This window comes from Leptopilina boulardi, unplaced genomic scaffold (genome assembly GCF_019393585.1).
Source record: "Leptopilina boulardi isolate dan_hultmark-lab unplaced genomic scaffold, ZJU_Lbou_2.1 LbouV2_134, whole genome shotgun sequence".
Lineage (NCBI taxonomy): Eukaryota > Metazoa > Arthropoda > Insecta > Hymenoptera > Figitidae > Leptopilina > Leptopilina boulardi.
In genome coordinates this window covers 205,138-226,249 of record NW_026137679.1, presented here as the reverse complement: position 1 = coordinate 226,249, position 21,112 = coordinate 205,138, and the positions used below count along the sequence as shown (strand labels likewise).

At 27.8% G+C, this 21,112-nt stretch overlaps 1 protein-coding gene across 2 annotated transcripts; it reads right to left on the bottom strand.

Moving 5' to 3' along the window:
- Positions 1-3,609: 3,609 nt before the first annotated feature.
- Positions 3,610-7,992, bottom strand: LOC127291363 (uncharacterized). Of its 2 annotated transcripts, XM_051320451.1 has the most exons (6): positions 7,584-7,992; positions 7,238-7,348; positions 6,444-6,609; positions 5,086-6,026; positions 4,682-4,941; positions 3,610-4,575 (listed from the first exon to the last, which is right to left on the bottom strand). In XM_051320451.1, the coding sequence occupies exons 3-4, from the start codon at positions 6,581-6,583 to the stop codon at positions 5,216-5,218; spliced, it is 951 nt and encodes a 316-aa protein (XP_051176408.1). In that variant the 5' UTR covers positions 6,584-6,609; positions 7,238-7,348; positions 7,584-7,992; the 3' UTR covers positions 3,610-4,575; positions 4,682-4,941; positions 5,086-5,215. The 2 variants fall into 2 exon arrangements, with proteins under 2 accessions (XP_051176408.1, XP_051176407.1); XM_051320450.1 differs by having other exon boundaries at positions 3,610-4,941.
- Between the last annotated feature and the right edge of the window lie 13,120 nt (positions 7,993-21,112).

The following is a 21,112-nucleotide window of genomic DNA, read 5'->3' as shown; positions in this document are numbered from 1 at the left end:
ATTAATGTTTATTTCTATCGTTATTAATTATAATGAATTAATAGTAATTCATATCTATATTAATTAATGTTGAGTAATATTGATAAATAAGTGATTTTCACAAAGAGCCACAATTAAAAATAGTAATCTTTTTTTTAGGATTAACAGCTTTATCGAAAAATTCAAATTACATCTAAAAATGATTTAATTTTGGAAGAGATGGTTTTAAAATTTTTGACATTAGTTAAATTTGAAAAAATTTGTAATTGAAAATTTTTAAAAGTAATCGAAATTTTTTAGAGTTTTATTCAAATTGGTATTTAAAAAATTATGTTTCTTGAAAGTTTCAATTAAATTTTTGAAAATAATTAATTGAACATTTTTAAATGATTCGAATTTCTTAAATTTGTATTGATAATAATTGAATATTTTAAAGAACTAGCGCACTCACAGGCCGCAAGCGGCCGTCTCATTTGCTTTCTTTTTTATTTTAAATTTAGTTAAAATTACCACTTATTTTTAATTAAAATATAATTATATTTAAATAATTTTTACTTAATTCCTATCTAATTCTAATTTTATACTTTTTATTCATATTTTAATTTTTTTAAATTATTGACCTACTTATTATTAATTCTGTTTTTTATAAATTACTATTTATTAAATAAAATTCAAATTTGAACATTCATATTTTCTTTATAAAATAGAAATGACGTAACAAAACACTTTCATTTATTTATATTAAAAAAAATTTGTTTAAATCACATTCATTTTAATTTTTTTGGAAAAATTGGGTTTTTCAATTAACTTATATTAACTTTGTATTATAATAGTTTATCTCAAGTTTGGAATTAATCTATCAAATTTACTCAAATTATCATAGAGACAATTAAGAGAATATATAACAAGAAAATTTCCATAAAACAATGTTTAATTAAAATTTATTATTTAAATTATTTATTAGTAACTTTTAAATTAAAAATATCGTTTTTTGTTAGTAATAGTATACATATATAAATTAAGAAAATTAACAGGTGAATTATGGAAAATAAATACATCACGTTTTCTTAAAATAAAAATTAATTTATTTATATTAATGAAAGTGTTCACTTTTTAAAAGTGACATATTTTTATTATTTTTTAAAAAAAGTAAATTTTTTAACGAAATCTTGATCGCTTTTGTCAAGTGGTTTTTTTTCCCCATAATTCTTCGATATTTATTTTGTGCTGACTTCCACAATTTTTCCAATATGTGACCTGGTATAATAATTAAGGAAATTAATTATATTTGTTATCATTAGTGAAAAAATATTTAATTTTAATTCATTATTTATATAAAATTACTTTTTTACCTGATATATAAAAGTATTTTCAATCTTTTTCCATTATTCGGATAGCAATTTTCGTATACGCGTCGTAATGTTCCTGTTTCCCTTTCGCATTTTTTCCACTTCTTCTCTTCGGATCATATAGGAACGGAAAATCCTGCATTTCTTGAAGCATATGCTCCAATAGTTTAATGTCCATTTTTTACCCTTTACAATTAAATTAAAATGAAACGAAACTTTTAAATTGTCAATCTTCTTTTTGGTTATGAAAAAATTTTAAAAACAATTGAAAGTCACAAGATTTTTTTTTCCTTTTATTTTGAATAAAGTAAACATAAGATATTAAACTTTCTCAGTTTTCTCCGTAAGAAATTAATGATATTCCATTTCTTTACAATCCTTTTCAGAAATGAAAAAAGTTTAAAATTTTAATTTTTTTACATTTAAATATTCAAAATAAAAATTTTTATTCCTTCTGAAAGAAATTTATTTTCTATCAAAATGGTCAGCGAAAAAATATTATTAAAATATAAATGTCATAAAAATAAATTGTAAACATACATAAAATTATGAGGTATTATTTTCACACCAAAATGAATTAAAATAATCTGCAATGCTTTGATCCATCACAGAATTATTTTAATTATTTAGACACTTTTTATTTACAGAAAAGATTATCCCAAAAATGGATTATTTTAATCTTTTTTGGTGCAACATTAAAATACTTTATAATAAAAGTAAATAGAAATAATAATAATAATTATTATATTTTTTGAAATTTTTAGTTCAACTTTTTTTCTTCTAATATTATTGCCTTCATTTTTTATAATTATAAATCTTCTACAGGCCTCAGATAATATAAACTTATTTACTTTCTTCAAAAAAATCAACTTTTATTGACTTTTTATAATAAAATGCGACTATTTCGGCTTTTGTAGTAGAAAATTTGACTTATTTTGAATGTTTGCAAAATTCAATTACTTTAAATTTTTTTAATTTTATTTTTTTTCCAAGTTATTCACTTCTAATAATTCTAATAAATTACTTGGAAAATTCAATTGTTCAAAAAAAAAGTTGCAATTAAAACTTGTATAAAATTCAATTAATAAATATAATAAATTGCGTTCTATTTTTAGATGTTTTCCAAATTCAATTGAATTCACAATTTTTTACTAAAATACTTTAACAAATTAATCACTTTTAATTATTTTAATAAATAAATTATTTTGAAAATTGAATTATTCGTGAATAAAAGCCTCTAAAATTTAATTATTGGTAAAGATTTTTAAAAAAATCTGTAGTAATTAAAAATTTTTTTTTCAACATTATTTATGTTCTTCTGAATTTCAATTACTTCTTAAATTACTCCTCATTTATTTTTAAATTATTCACTAATATTTTCTCCAAATTAATATTTTTAACAATTACTTTCAAAATGCAATCCTTACAAAACAAATTTCACTTAAAAATTATAAGAAATTCAATTATTAATTTAATAAAGAACGAGTCATTTAGAAAGTTTTCGAAATTCAGAAATGTTGAAACTTTTTACTTAACTATTTCATGATAATAATTATTTCATTAATTTTTATAAATTTTAACTCATTAAAATTAGTTGAAATTATTAACTTCATAAAAAAATCTTTTTAAGTTTGACATTTATTGAATTTTGAATTCAAATTATCTTAAATTAATTGAATAGTAGAAGTAAAAAGTAAATTAATAATTGAATTTAAGAGAATTTCCAATTGAAATTATTTTAGTAATTCAATTTTTGAAGTTTTATATGAATAATTGAATTTTAGAAAGTTTTAAATTGAAATGTTTTAGAAATAATTTAATTTTCAAAATATACTTCGAATTTTTAGTAAAATTTGTAAATAAAAATTCTGAAATGCAATTATTAATTCAATAAATGATAGTTATTTTTGGATGTTTTCAATTTTCAATTAAATTACTTTGAAAATTTAATTATTTAAAATTAGTAAATTATGTAAAAAAAAATTATTTACTACCTAAGTAGTAATTTAATAGTAATTTATTTATTAAGATTTGAAAAAACAATTAAAATTTTTTTTCTGAAATGCAATGTGAGTAAAACAAGTTTTTTCTTATCTTACAAACGATCCTAAGGCCTGCTCTTGTCATTTTTTTTTATTAGTGTTGGAGAAAAAAATTTAAATTCTGTCTGGTTATCAGAGAAAAGTCCAGGGAATAAAATCAAAATTTTTGTGGCAATATTAGTAGAGGAGGAAGGTTTGAAAAGTTTGAAAAAAGTCGATTTTTTTGAAATTAATTTATTAATTAATTAAAATTTATTTTCTTTTTCAAAAATACACATAATTTATATTTGGTTATAAGCTTTGAAATTCGTTATTAAATAAAACAATAAGTCAATTATTTATCAGCGATTAGAATTATTTCATCTTGATCAACAAATCCGCTAAAATTTTATCTTACAAGAAAACAAAAATAACGTATTCTTTTATAAATAAAAAGTACGTTTATACGTTTACCAAAAATAATATTGCTTTTCTTTTTTTATAAATTATTCGTCGATGGAAACAAAATGTACATGTAAATCGTATTTTAATTTTTAATTCAAGCAAGAACATTAGAAATTAATTAAATCTATTTTCTATCGAATCTAAAGAAACACAGGATCGGTATCAATAAATTTTTAAGATATTGAGCGGCGTGAAATTTATGAATACCGTAGCCATTTATGTATGTGTGTGAAAATTATTCAATAAATTTTTCACGGGTGTCGATAATACAGAATTATTTACAATTTTAAATATTAGTTAACAAATAATTAATTCACCCTGAATTCGTCAATGATTTCTAAGTAGGCGTGGATAAAACAGACTTAAAAAAAACAATTATTTTTTCGATGTCTAAATCGACAAGGGCAAATATGAAGTAAAGTTTTCTTTTTTTTAATATTGAACGTAAACTCAGAAGAAAAAAAGAGAAGTTCATTAAAGTCTGAATCAGAAAAAGCCAAGACAACGAATAATGATTAAAAAAAATGCATTCAATATTACTGCGAGAGTCCAGCTGCAGTTGAAGGATTAAGGTATATTCTGAAGATTAATACCGGTCGATCAATAGTTTGTGAAATGTGTCATGAATAGTGCGATGAGTTGTCTATTTTTCTGCGACCGATTTATCAGTCGTGAGCATCTCCGTCTCTTATATAAATAGTTCTCGTTAGTGAAAGAGTCCAAAAATGGATCAGCTAACTTTTACTGACAGCAGAGTCTTGCTGAAAGTGAGATAAATTAAAAAGAGAACGGTATTCGTACCGTGGAATGTTATTGCTGTTATCCGTTACGACATGCGAGACGAAAAAAAAATACTCTCAATTTTACCTTGTTATTTTAAAAATTGACGAAAAGGATAAATCTTCAAAATTGTGGCACAAAACTTGAAAAATTGATTGTATGAGAGGGCCCACGCTACTGTTTTCCAATCATCGAGCGCATATTATCGATGGGATTAGATTTTTCACTGCCTTTCATCGACAACCTATTAGATTTCATTTTCTTCTCTTCGACGTTTAATTTAGTTTCTCATCGGGAAATCTCATCGGGAAAGTAAATCGGAAGATCGCTTAATACTTTAGTAAATCCTGTAAAAAAATGCAGTTAGTTGAAAGAAAATTTTTTTAATCGTATCCAAATTATATAATATTTAAATTTAATTTAAAAATTTTTAATTGTTATTTTTGTTTAAATTAAAATTTTAAAAACAATAATTGAGAATTATAATTTACCTTTTTTTTAGCGCTTCATTAAAATCATCTAGATTTTTTTCTGAAAGATATTTCAAAACTTCTAAACCAGAATAATAACAAAGGGCAGTATTCTCTTCTAAATTAACAACAGCCTTCCTTATTTTTGACGCTAATCGTAAAATGCCTTTGTAAAATGAGTAAGTACTAGAGATCCAAACAGTTCAAAGTGTGTCAGTTTTGAATCCACAGAATCTTCCAATTCTTTTTTCTGAAAAATTATGGCCACTTTTTCAAAGCTTAGTTTTAAGAGCGACAAAATGGTGTATTTATTATCTTCAGTAAGTCTTTTTTCCCCGTAGATTTCCAATCTCTGCATAAGGACATGAAAAATTTCAAATTTTTCACTTAAGTTTGTTATTCTTTCCCACAATCTATGCTCAAAAATCATATCCTTATTTGTAAAACAAACATAGGCAAGGTAAGAAAAATCTTCAATACTGGGCTGATCTGGTTCGATACTTATAAGATATTCTATGATGTCAAAATAATTTTTTAAATTGTTCGAAGAATCATTTTTCAATTTAATAATTTGTTTACATTCAATGGTAATTATTTTATTGTTCGTCATTTGTGAGTATCCGGTTTTGAAAATCCCGGCTTCTACTGCAATTTCAATTTCTTCCTTACTTCTATTACAAAGTATCATTGTTTGTAACAGTGTAAAACCATTTACACAAGTTCCCGTATCAGAGCAACATGTATTCAGTAATGTTGCGATTTGAGTAATAGGAAAATAGAATTTTATAGAATAATAAATTGCCAAACTAACAACATCATATTGATCCTTAATCGCACCAACGTACTCCATTATGTAGTCGTCTATTAATTCACTATCATTGAAAGTTGCTAACTGCAACAACTTTCTAACATGAACATCATTGACGTCCTCTGGGCAAATAAGGTGATTCATCTTTGTTATCCTAAAAAGAACGAATAAGATTAGATTCTACCTATATTGTTATATTTTTGTTCTACGTGAAGTGAGAGCGCTCTCACTAAATGGAGTTTTGATGCAAATTTTAATTTTTCTATTGTTAAATCAGTTTTATAATATTAGAAAAGATTAATAATAAAACAAAATTAAAATTAATAATAAAAAAACAAAATAATAATAAATTTCCTTTAAAAAAAATAAAAACAAAAAAAAATTCAAACAATAATTATACTTTCCATTACTAAGTTTCAATTATTAGTTAATTAATAGTATTAGCAATTAATTAGAATTAATTAGTAATTAGAAACAATAACTATCAATTCTTTTTTTCCAAATCATCAATTTTTGATTTTCATCTCTAATTTAGAATTTCTTTGCAATAAAAGATATTAAAAGTCCTTACGTGTAATTCTTGAAATCCATCGTGAAGTATTTTATTTCACTGTCATTTTTTGTATCCCATTCCGATTTTGGATTCGATGTTCCTTGCAATAAACATTTCTCCTGATGACTTTTCAGATATGGATTAATTACATCACTCATCGTTCGAACCAAGGTTCAAATACGAACTAGAAAAAAATTATCATAATTAAAAAAAATTGTAAATTATAATTCTAAATAAATTTTATAATAAAGTTTTAAAAAGTTATTGCAATAATTATAAATATTAATTTATTATATTAGAATTGTTATTACTTATTAACAGATACCTCTCTATTTAAAAGAGTTTTAACCATATTACATTATGTTAAATAAATTAAATTAAATTAATTTATTATTATAATTAATACCTTTAATAAATAAACAAATATTTTTAGTATATTTTTTAACATAAAAAAAATTATTTTACTTTAAAAAATTCTAATTTTTTATATATAAAAAAAAATTAAATTCATTAATCTACAAATACTTTTTCAATGAAAATCAAGATTTTATGTAACGAAATTTTAAAATAGGGTTTCTTTAGACAACAAAATAGTGTTAATCTTTTCATAAAATAATAAAAGTAAAAATATTTTCGGATAATGAAAACATGCCCTTAAGAGATAAAAGCGGAATAATTTAATTCAGTGCATTAAAATGGAAAAGCATTGTAAGTGAAGCAGATAAAATTGCGAGTTTCTTAAAAACCAGTTAAATAAAAAAATGATTAGTTACGAATTATAATAAAAAATTTCATAAAATAGAAATATTTACCACATCATTCTCACTGAAGGGACTGGCCTTGAAATTCTTCAGATATACACTTAAAACTTCTCTGAGGTAGAATCCAAAAGTCCTTAACGAAATGAATCGTCGATTGTCGTTCTGGAAATTATAAAAACAACATAAACCTAAAGTCTCGAGAAAATAATAAAAATCACTTAATCACTTACATCGCAACCAGTAAAACTTTCTTATTTTACCTTTAAAAATTAATTTATAAAATAAAAAGTAATTTCTTCGACTTAACAATTTTAGTTTTGTTTTAAAAAAATTATAAATAAACTAAGAAATAATATTAAAAAGGAGAAAATGTTTAAAATATTTTTCTATATATTACCCTTATTTCTAATTTGTGAATCCTTCCGGTGACAGCATTCAAAGTCAAAAGTATACATAAGCAACCAAAATATATATTCTTCTTGGACATTTTGGCAAAATTCTTTTTTTTTAATTTCACATTAATCACATTAAGAATTAATAAATATACAGAAAACACAAAAATTGTCTAGTCTTACGCGTCGCACTCGTCACTCTCGGAACGTGAAATAAAAACTGAACTAATAATCAAGAACTATAAAGTGACTAATAAAACTTTACTCGTTTTTCCTACGAAATTCAACACTTTTACGTGACATTAATTTATTTTCAAAAAGAATAACTGATTTTGTGCAGAAATACTAAAATAAAACACTGACTTTTTTCCAACCCTTCTTGACAATGAATAGCAAAGGCAAGTTTCTGAAACTTATTCGTTTGAAACTTTCAATTGAAAGTTTCAATGAAAGTTTCAAAAATTAAAGAAACTTTTGATTTTTTATTAGTTTTACTTATATTTTTATTTAATAAGTAATTATTTAAGTAAATTAAATGTTGCTTCATTTAATGAATAGAAATTCGCTATAATACATCAATTTTTTGTTATTATTGTAAAAAATAACAAATTGAGGCATCCATTCAAATAAGGGTGCGTTCACAGCACTTTGTGAAAATATATCCACATCTTTCTCTGTTACATGATAAAGGCATAAGTCTGTCCTACTCTTAATTTTCATTTGGTATTTTCCAAAGAAAATGTAAGAGCAGGACAGACTCATACCTATATCATGTAACAGAGAAAGATGTGGTTATATTTTCACAAAGAGCTGTGAACGCACAATATGTTTTGACATAATCAGCAATATCTGAATCAATCAAAAAATAGGGTTAATGGAACTGACCAATTACAATGAGCATTCACTTGTGCACCACTATTCACTGTTTCTGATTTCCAAACACACACCTTGACAATGGATTATCATAGGTTCATTGTCAAGAAGGGTTTGCAATAATACTCAATTATGGCCATTATGGGTTAGTCCATTGTCAGGAATGGTTGGAAAAAGTCAGCGCTTTATTTTAGTATTTCTGCACAAAATCAGTTATTCTTTTTGAAAATAAATTAATGTCGCGTAAAAATGTTGAATTTCGTAGGAAAAACGAGTAAAGTTTTATTAGTCACTTTATAGTTCTTGAATATTAGTTCAGTTTTTATTTCACGTTCCGAGGGTGACAAGTGCGATGCGTAAGACTAGACAATTTTCGTCTTTTCTTTATATAAATTAATTCATAATGTAATGTGATTAATGTGAAATTAAAAAAAAGAATTTTGCCAAAATGCCCAGAAAGATTATATTTTTTGGTTGATTATGTATCCTTTTGACTTTGATTGCTGTCGCCGCAAGGATTCACAAATTAGAAATAAAGGTAATATATAGAAAAATATTTTAAACATTTTCTCCTTTTAATATTATTTCTTAGTTTATTTATAATTTTTTTAAAACAAAACTAAAATTGTTAAGTCGAAGAAATTACTTTTTATTTTATAAATTAATTTTTAAAGGTAAAATAAGAAAGTTTTACTGGTTGCGATGTAAGTGATTAAGTGATTTTTATTACTTTCTTGAGACTGAAGGTTAATGTTGTTTTTATAATTTAACGAATTTTCCGCTCTGCGTCTTTTTCCCACAAGGATTGAAAATTTTTAGCATACAATATTTCCTCGATTTTTAGTAGCATACTAGGTTTCACTTGATTTTTAATGCTCTTTTATTTCGAATAGCGGTGGCAAAAATTGGTAGAGGCGTCAAAAATTAAATGAAAATTGACCTGTAACATTTTCTTTTCATATGTGTAAGTTAACGATTTTTCTGCTCTGCGTTTTATTCCGACGCGGCTTGCTAATTTTTGGCACGTTATTTTCACACAGTTTTTAGTGCTTTTATGAATAGCAGTCGCCAAAAATGATAGGCTTTAAAAAAATATATAAATCAACGGTGAAGTATTCATATTCGCTATTTTAAACGATTTTTCCGCTCTGCGTTTTTTACCGACCCGGATTAAATAGTTTTGGCACACATTTTTACTAGATTTTTAAAGCCTTTTCAAATAGAGATGACCAAAATTAATTGAGCCTCAAAAGAATATATGAAAATTGACCGTTAACGATATTTCCATATATACAATTGAACGATTTTGCGGCTCTACGTTTTTTCCGACGCTGAATGATAACTTTTGTCCGATTATTTTTACTTAACACCATGTGACTGTTAGGTCATGTGATCGCCGCAATGTTAATTTGTCGGACACTTTATTTGTCTCTCCTAACCTCACTTTTTCTGACAATTTCCACTTAAATGAGCGATTTGCACGTGAGTCAAAATTTGTGAAGAGTGCCAACATTTTTTGAAGGTTAAATTTTTGTTATGGAATATACGTTTTCCAGTTCAGAATAATGAATAAAAAATACATCTTCAACAGTTTTGCAAAATATGCAAATTTCTGCAAGTTATTGTTATAAACATTTTTGGGCATAAATTTACAAAAAAATGTTTTTCTACTGATCTATATAATAAAACATTCTGATTTTCGGTATAATTATTTGAAAGTAATACTGTTTTCGATTAATATTGCTAATTTTAAAAAATTAATTAATCTGTTTAGAATATAAACAAATCAATGAAACAAATGAAAATAATATTAACATCTCCCTCGATTTTTTAATTTTTTTTAGTTGCATATTAATTGTTAATTAACCTAAAATCATTTGCAAAAGAAAAAACTTGGTAACTTACATTTGGTTAAAAGTTAATAAAGTTTTTATCCCAGTTTGCATCAAATATTTCGTGCAATCGTGGCGCGGAAACTGATTGAAATATTAAAACAAACGAAGATCACATTATTTTTGTTTGTTTAAACATTTCATTAGGTTCTGCGCCCATCGATATCGCGAAATATTCGCTGCAAACTTGGATAAAAACCTTATTAACTTTTAACCAAATGTAAGTTACCAAGTTTTTTCTTTTGAAAATGATTTTAGATTTATTAACAATTAATAAGCAACAAAAGAAAATTAAACAATCGAGGGAGAAGTCAATATTATTTTCGCTTGTTTAATTAATTTGTTTATATTTTGAACAAATAAATTAATTTTTTAAAATCAGTAATATAAATCGAAAACAACATTACTTTTAAATAATTTTACCAAAAATCAAAATGTTTTATTATAGGTATACATCAGTAGAAAAACATTTTTCTGTAAATTTATGCACAAAAATGTTTATAACAATAACTTGCATAAATTTGCATATTTCGCAAAACTGTTGAAGATATACTTTTTATTTATTGTTCTGAACTGGAAAACGTGTATTTCATTAAAAAATTTAAACCATCAAAAAATGATGGCACACATCACAAATTTTGATTCACGTAAATGTTGAATTTGACGGCCCTGCTAAAATTATATTTAAAATAAAAAAATGTTGACAATGTTATAGATAATTCTTAAAGATATATATTTAAGATATCTTAAAGATATAGGCTCGCGTCCCGCGTTCTAATGTTTTTTCTCGTTTTTTTAGTACCCAACGAAAGTAGAATATATATTAGCAACAGCTAATTTTAGTTAAGAGAAAAGTTATTAATTTTTTTCCAAATTTTGTTGGAGATAATCTCACAAGTTCCAGGGCTCGCGTCCCGCGTTCTAACATTTTTTTCTCGCTTTCTTAGTACCCAACGAAAGAAGAAAAAAAACTGGCAACAGATAATTTTAGTCAAGGAAAAAGTTAATAATTTTTTTCCAAATTTTTTGGAGATAATCTCACAAGTTCCAGGGCTGACGTCCCGCGTTTTAATATTTTTTTCTTGCTTTCATAGTACCCAACAAAAGTAGAAAAATTATTGGCAACATCTGATTTTCGTCAAGGAAAAAGTTTTTAATTTTTTTCCGAATTTTTTAGGGAAAAAAAAATCTCGTTACTTTTTCTACTTTTGTTGGGTACTAAAATAGCAAGAAATAAATATTAGACAGAGGGACGCGAGCGCTGGGAATCGTGTTATTTTTTTTCTCCAAAAAATTCGGAATATAATTAAAAACTGACAGAAATTAATTTTTATTTAATTCAAAATTCAAATTTTCAAATTTAATTTAAATTTTTAATTCAATTTAAATCATATATTATAAATATAAAAATTTTTATTTTTCACTTCAATTAAAAATTTTTTTATATTTTTATATTAAAAAATATTTCAAATAGTAAAATAAAAAAATTGTATTTCTATTTATTTATTATATATTTCTATTTAAATTTATTATTTAATTAATTTTTAATAATAATTTTTTATTTTTAAAAATGTTGGTGGGAGTATTAATCGGAATTTATGAAATTAATATTATAATAATTAAATATTAATAATTAATTATTAATAATTAGTTATTTTTTAATTATTAATAAATTAGACATTCATTCTGCAAAAGCAAATCAAATAATATTTATATAACATATATATTATTTACGTAAGTAACGTTAATCTGCTTGACACTTTTTCAGTTTTTTTTTATTGCCAACCTAAACTTTTATAATGTCAGAGGATTATGGGAAGCATGATACAACACAATATTAATATTTGAACACGAATTATCTCTTTATTAAAAATTAGTAAAAAACAGTATATAAATATGACATGGCACAAAGGCAACTCAAAGAGAACTGAGACAAAGGGGTACGCCCAAGACGCCACCTGTACTTCGAGTTATGAATATCTACGATATATCGATAAAGCACTTAATCGATTATTATAAATTCAAATATTTCTTACACTCCCTCTATCGATGTGTGCTTTATAAACTAAACAATTAGAAAAATTATTTTTGTTTTAAATTTAACATTTCAACGAATCTGTTGTGTTTACATTTAGCCAGTGATTTTGTTAAAATATCCGCAATCATTAGATCTGTTCGCAAATAACTAAGCACAATTTCCTGTCGTTCTATTAATTCTCGTATAAAGTGAAAACTAATGTCAATGTGTTTGCTACGCTTGTGAAAAACAGCATTTTTGGACAGTTGAATAGCACTCTGATTATCACACATTACGTTAACAGGGGACTCAACATATTTATCAAAACCCATGTGTAATAAGAGACGCCGCATGTAAACAGTTTCACGTGCCACTTCCGAAAGTGCTACGTATTCGGCTTCCATTGTAGACAAAGTTACAGATGCTTGTTTTTTAGACTGCCAACTAATTGGACCACTCGCGAACATAATGACATTTCCCGAACATGATTTTCGATCATCTAAATCTCCAGCCCAATCGGAGTCCGAATATGCTCTAATCTTTTCGTTGTCTTTAACATAACTTATTCCATAGTCTGAAGTCTGCTTTAAATATCGTAACACGCGTTTGGCAATTTCCCAATGGCTTTTACCAGGATTCGAACAAAATTTACTTAGCGTACTCGCGGCAAAAGCAATATCAGGACGTGTCGCGTTAGCTAAATGAATGAGACTTCCTACTAATTCTCTATAAGGACGTTGTTTCATGTCGCAAATCTCGCTTTCCGATGTAGGACACATCTCTTTTGACATTTTCATGTTTGATTCGATTGGAGTTGAAACTGACTTTGCTAAATTCATATTGAAGTTTTGAATTAATTTATCAATATATTTCTTTTGCGAAATACGTATTTTTCCCGTTGGTCCATCGCGTTCTACATTTATTCCTAAAATTTCTTTAATTGGACCAAGATCTGTTATTTTAAATTGTGAAGATAATTTTATTTTTACATTTTGTAGTTTTTCGATTTTCTTAGACGAAATAATAAGATCGTCAACGTAAACAATTACAATTACTCGATCATCACCCTTTCCGAAAACATAAACACAAGGGTCTGCTATGGTCCGTTTACCTCCGACACTTGTGATAAACTCATCTAACTTTTTGTACCACTCACAGCCCGCTTGTTTCAAACCATACAAAGGTCGTAACAATTTGCACACTTTTTCCTCGTTTCCCGCACTAACAAAAAACACTGGTTGTTCCATGTACACTTCATCGCTCAAATTTCCTTGCACATAAGCTGCCACTACATCCATTTGATGCACAAACATTTCTTCGTTTACGGAGGCTGCAAGTAACGCTCGGACGATCTCGTATCTGGCAACAGGCGCAAATACTTTCTCGTAGTCGATCCCAAATTTCTGAACGTGTCCTCTAGCGACAAGTCTTGCTTTATATTTTGTTATTTCTCCATTTTCGTTTTTCGTAGTTTTATAAACCCATCGATTTGTCAATACCTGTTTATTAGACGGTCTAGGAACCAGTATCCAAGTTTTATTTTCTTGTAAAGTGTTGATTTCATTTTTCATGGCGGTTAGTCATAATTCACTATCACTTCCGTCAATAACCATAGATGCTGTCTCAGGAACTGACTGCTTTTTTGTTTGATAAATTTTACGTGGCCTTCCCCTCTGGCCGGTTTTTTCAAAAATTGGACGTCCTGGAGCTCGTGATAGAATTTCATGTCGTTGTTCTAGATTTCGAGAATTTTCCACTGGTGATTCATGACCCTCGTCTTCGTAAGTGGTTTCCTCTGATGATTCGTTACCCTCATCTTCGTTAGCCATTTCCCCTGATGATCCATTATCCTCATCTTCGTGTGTGATTTCGAATTGGCTCGGCTCAGGTCGCAATAATTCGTTTATCTTGACCGGCAATAAGTCGATTTCAGTAGTTACTGGTGATATATCGGCATGTTCAAAAAATCTTACATCTCGAGTTTTGATTACAGTTTTAGTTCCACGCTTCCATAATCTGTAGGCCTTAGACTATTGAGAGTATCCGACGAGTACATACTCTTCACCTTTTGGTTGGAATTTTCCATTCTTGTTATGTTTATTTAATGCGATCACTTTGATTCCAATTGTTCTCAGAAATCCGACGTAAGGCTTTTTCTGTGACCATGCTTCCAAAGGAGTGATATTATTTAAGGATTTCGATGCACTTCTATTTCTTAAATAAGTTGACGTATTTATGGCTTCACCCCAAAGTGACGTCGGTAATTTTCCTTCAAGCATAATGCAGCGCGACATTTCTACTAAAGTCCGGTTGGCTCTCTCCGCCACACCATTTTGCTGAGGCGTGTATTCCACTGTCAATTGTCGCACAATTCCTTCATCGGTTAAAAATTGTTGAAACGCATTAGACAAGTACTCGGTACCATTATCCGTTCTAAGCTTTTTAATTCGTTGCCCGGTCTGATTTTCAACCCTACGTTTATAGTCCTTAAACGCTTGCAAAATGTCGGAACGGTTTTTGAGCATAATGGTTTCTGTGTACCTCGTCGCGTCATCTATAAAGGTGACAAAATACTTGGCACCACCGAGCGATTGAGTTTTCATCGGCCCACAAATGTCCGAATGCACTAAAGCCAGTTTTTCCTTTTCACGAGTAACCGATTTGTCGAATGGTTTCACATGTATTTTGCACTTAGCACAAATGTCACAAGCAAGATCTTGAGATTTCGACGCAAATTTCATCCCGATCACTATATCGTCATTTACCATTTTTTTTAAATCACCGAAGTTTAAATGTCCGTATCTCTGATGCCACTTAATTATTTCGGAATTACTTTTTTGACAAGTGAGTGCTTCGTTTCTGTGCTTCTCGTTAACAATATACAATTGACCATGTTTCATTGCAGTAAGGGCCACGGAACCATCTTGCCGATTCACTGTCGCACGATCTTTCGAGAAAGTCACAGTGTAATTATTTTCTGTTACACACGAAACAGATAAAAGATTGTTCCGAAGATCAGGCACATACAAAGCATTTTTTAATTTTACTTGATTTTCTGTATATTTGTCAATCACATTATTTAACTTCACTTCACCACTTCCTGCTGATTCCACATAATGCTGATCCGCTGTGTATACTTTAAATTTTTCACTTTGATCCAATTCACTAAATTTGGTATTATCTTTACACATATGCCGAGTGGCACCACTATCTAAATACCAAACATTTGATTTCTCGACATGTCCGACATTACACGCAATCGCTGTCATTGCATCACATAATTGATTTGATTCACTTTTTGTTTTTGTCCAACAGTTCCGACTTTTATGTCCATATTTTCCACATTTGTTGCAGTTGCCTTTAAACTTTTGAGATGTTGCTTTAGATCGATAATCATTTGAATTTTTTGAAAAATCTTTCGGCTTTTGATTGTAACTTTTCGTAAATAATGCGTCATTTTTCTTTTCTTCTGGGTTTGACTTTATGTCTCGATCACATTGTCTCGCGTCTTCCTCTATTATTTTTATTTTTAAGTTATCTAACGTCGGTATATCGTCTCTAGATTCTATGGCAACACAAAAATTTTCGAAGTCGGCCGGTAACGAGCTTAATAACATTATCGACAGTAGTTCTTCGGGTATTTTAATACCTGCATCTTCTAGTTTCTCAGCCTGTTGTGTAAAAACCGACACGTATTCAGAAATCGAAATATCTGGCTTCTTTTCCATTCTTAAGAGTTGTTTATATAGCGCTGCTTTCCTCACAGGACCTCGAGATTCAAAAACATTTTTCAACGCGTCCCATGCTTCCGAAGATGTAGTCGCCCTTTTCACATGATTTAATTGCTTGCTGGACACACACAAATTTATCAACGCCAAGGCTTTCGAATCTTTCTTGACCCAATCAGCCGCATCCCCCTCCGGTCTCGCATCTGTGCCATCAACGTATGACCACAATTCATTATACACCAATACACTTTTCATTTGTATTTTCCATATCTCGTAATTCAGTTTAGTCAATTTCTCGACGCTAGAAAAACCTTGCATGGCGGCCATTTTTTTAACACAAAAGCACGCGTTCACTGTTCGATCCGACAAATCAATACGTCTACCGTTTTCAATAGTATACTGGGCCCATAACCTGTCAGAGGATTATGGGAAGCATGATACAACACAATATTAATATTTGAACACGAATTATCTCTTTATTAAAAATTAGTAAAAAACAGTATATAAATATGACATGGCACAAAGGCAACTCAAAGAGAACTGAGACAAAGGGGTACGCCCAAGACGCCACCTATACTTCGATTTATGAATATCTACGATATATCGATAAAGCACTTAATCGATTATTATAAATTCAAATATTTCTTACATATAAAAATTAAGTGGGTGCTGGTAACTGGGTGCCAGTTTCAGCTTCATAATAATTCTTTAAATCAAAATGAGAAAAAAACCACTTATTTGATTTGGAAGATTGAAACTTTTTTTCTTACTTTTCAAAACAAAATAAATTTAAAAGAATAGAAGACTTTAAAAAGTCTTCAATACGAGTTTTCAATACGAGTTTCAATTTTTTTTAAATCTGCTGTTTTTTGTTTCATTTTTGTTTTTACAATTTTTCCTAACCAAGAAAGATTTCCGAATATTTTCGACCAATTTTTAATTTTATCGTCTTGCAAATTATTTATCAAATTCAGCATTTCCAGAGATGGAAGAAAGACATCCTTTTGCTAATTTGTCTGGTGAATATAAATAAATAATTACATATATATAGATATATATTTCTCTTTCCTATAATAAGAAAATAATATAAATAACTTTGATTTCTAAAAAGCTCTAAAGTTTCTGCACTGACTGAAATAATTTTAAAAAATTTAATTTTACTATTATTATAAATGATTATTCAATTTCTTAGTAAAAAGATTTGACATTTGCATGGTGAAGCTCAATATTTGTTTTTGTCTTTAATCGTTGTCGAAGGAAAAAAGTAATCAATAATAAAACATTTTTATCTATTGCTAATTTTTTTATTACATTTACCTCATAATGAATATAATGGAAAAATGTTTTATAATACAAAACATTTTAATTTTCCTGTTTTTATCATGAGAAAAGAAATAAATAAAATTTTTTTAATTTATTAAAATTTAATTTTTTCAATTCCAACATTTTGAAAATTACAGAATTTTAAAAGACCTAAAATGAGAGGACAAAATTCCAAGCAGCACGTTATGTCACCTGAATTTCAAAGGAATATTCCAGAAAAGATTCGTAACATTCCAGTGGAATATTACAGTAATATTACAGCTTTATTAAAATGTCCGCCTGATGGTAATATTCCCCGGTAATATTAAGGGAATATTGCACGGTGGTATTAAAAAAATTAAATTCCACTGGAATGTTACTAATCTTTTTTTGAATATTCCCTTGATATTCGTTTAATATAACGTGCTGCTAGGGCCGTGAAATATTTCCAAGATCTTCTACGAAACTCAAAATGTCCGCCTCACGGTGATATTAAGGGAATATGAATGGTATATATCACAGGAATATTCCCTAAAAATAACTGAAATATCCCTTCAATTTTACAGTGGAATATCACTATGAGGCGGACATTTTGATTTTTGGAAGATCATGGAAATATTCAGGTGATATACCGTGCTGCTTGGGTTGCCACTGCGGCAAAGCTAAATTTTATTAACAAATATTTTCGATTATGCATCAACAAATTAATTAAAAAAGTTTTCTTATTTTGTTTAAAATTTAATTAACTGTTCAAATAAAGTATTTTACTTGTCGAGCGCATTTATTTATCTGTTTGCTCTTCTCGAAAAAAATGTGCCGCCTCATTTTTATTCTTTAAAAGTGTCACAACTTTTAATCGATTCAGATTAATTATTAAAAAGATTTTTTTGAAGATAAGAATACGTCCTTTGAAATATAAATACACAAATACAAAAGACAAAAGTTAAAAACCTTAATTTTTGTTAAATTAAAAGCATTCCCATGGAATTTGTCTCGTAGACTGTTCATATATGATTCTGTTTTATACCTATACTTACAGTGTTAAAACTTTAAGGTCGACTTTAATCGAGCCTCGATATTCAAATTTGTAACTTTTCTATTAGGCCTATTTTTTATTATATTTTCAAAAGTGTTCCCTGATATTTGAGGTTTTTGTTAAAAATTTAAAATGACTGTTTTCCTCTAATCATAAAAATTTAATTTCCATTTTGTTTTCTCACCTGCGACAACTTTAAAAAAGTTTTTATTGAATATAAAAATGTTTTAAAATGATTGTTTACAGTGGCAGTTCGGAGCAAGATAGTTACGCTACATGAAACGGGACAAACTTTTGCACAAATTGCTGCGAATGTGCAGTGTTCACAAAAAACAGTACGCCATTGGGTGCGAATTTACCAGCAAGTGGGTTTTGCAGGATTAGTCGACCATCGACCGGGAAATCATAGGCCCAGGAAGACTACTGCAGAACAAGATGATTCATTGAGAGACTACATATGGAATATCAATGCCTTTACATCAGCTAAAAACAGCAAACGACACCGTGGTAGAAATTTCTCCTTCAACCATCAGGAGACGCTTACTTGAGATCGGAATTACATCCTGTAGACCAGAGAAAAAATGCCCTCTAAGTGTTCTTCATAAGGAGGAGAGGGTGGGATATGCATTACAATTTTTCGGCGAAGATCAAGATTATTGGAACAATGTCGTCTGTATGGATGAAAAATCCTTCAGTTCATCGGAAGACGGCCGTTTGTTGGTCTGGAGACCACGTGGTGAACTGTTGAATGAACACTTTGTGGCCCCAAGACAGCACAGTGGCCGCATAACGTGCATGTTTTGGGGTTTCACAACAACTCGTGGTGTTGGAGATGTGGTTCAAGTGAATGGGAGAATGAACGCCGCAGAGTACGTCTACATTCTTGAAAACCATTTCCTACCAAGAGTTCGTCAAATATTAACGGCAAACGAACATGAAGAAATAAAAGTGATTCAAGATAAGAGCTCCATTCACGAGGCACGATTAACATTACAGTGGTTTGAGCGCCAAGATTTCCTGACTTTGATGCCGCATCCAACCAAGTCTCCTGATTTAAACCCCATAGAAAACATATGGGGTTACATGACCCGAACTTGGATATCTGGACAAGATCGAACAAGAGCTGCATTAATTGATCATGTTTATCAATCGTGGAGCGACTTGAGGCAGAGACCACAAATAGTGGCCAATTGTATTTATTCGATGCCACAACGATTACGTAAAGTACTTGACGTTAACGGATCGTGGACAAAGTACTAATATCGATTAAATTCAAAATTTCAAATACACACACTTTGACAATGGATTATCATAGGTTCTTTGTCAAGAAGGGTTGGAAAAAGTCAGTGTTTTATTTTAGTATTTCTGCACAAAATCAGTTATTCTTTTTGAAAATAAATTAATGTCACGTAAAAGTGTTGAATTTCGTAGGAAAAACGAGTAAAGTTTTATTAGTCACTTTATAGTTCTTGATTATTAGTTCAGTTTTTATTTCACGTTCCGAGAGTGACGAGTGCGACGCGTAAGACTAGACAATTTTTGTGTTTTCTGTATATTTATTAATTCTTAATGTGATTAATGTGAAATTAAAAAAAAAGAATTTTGCCAAAATGTCCAAGAAGAATATATATTTTGGTTGCTTATGTATACTTTTGACTTTGAATGCTGTCACCGGAAGGATTCACAAATTAGAAATAAGGGTAATATATAGAAAAATATTTTAAACATTTTCTCCTTTTTAATATTATTTCTTAGTTTATTTATAATTTTTTTAAAACAAAACTAAAATTGTTAAGTCGAAGAAATTACTTTTTATTTTATAAATTAATTTTTAAAGGTAAAATAAGAAAGTTTTACTGGTTGCGATGTAAGTGATTAAGTGATTTTTATTATTTTCTCGAGACTTTAGGTTTATGTTGTTTTTATAATTTCCAGAACGACAATCGACGATTCATTTCGTTAAGGACTTTTGGATTCTACCTCAGAGAAGTTTTAAGTGTATATCTGAAGAATTTCAAGGCCAGTCCCTTCAGTGAGAATGATGTGGTAAATATTTCTATTTTATGAAATTTTTTATTATAATTCGTAACTAATCATTTTTTTATTTAACTGGTTTTTAAGAAACTCGCAATTTTATCTGCTTCACTTACAATGCTTTTCCATTTTAATGCACTGAATTAAATTATTCCGCTTTTATCTCTTAAGGGCATGTTTTCATTATCCGAAAATATTTTTACTTTTATTATTTTATGAAAAGATTAACACTATTTTGTTGTCTAAAGAAACCCTATTTTAAAATTTCGTTACATAAAATCTTGATTTTCATTGAAAAAGTATTTGTAGATTAATGAATTTAATTTTTTTTTATATATAAAAAATTAGAATTTTTTAAAGTAAAATAATTTTTTTTATGTTAAAAAATATACTAAAAATATTTGTTTATTTATTAAAGGTATTAATTATAATAATAAATTAATTTAATTTAATTTATTTAACATAATGTAATATGGTTAAAACTCTTTTAAATAGAGAGGTATCTGTTAATAAGTAATAACAATTCTAATATAATAAATTAATATTTATAATTATTGCAATAACTTTTTAAAACTTTATTATAAAATTTATTTAGAATTATAATTTACAATTTTTTTTAATTATGATAATTTTTTTCTAGTTCGTATTTGAA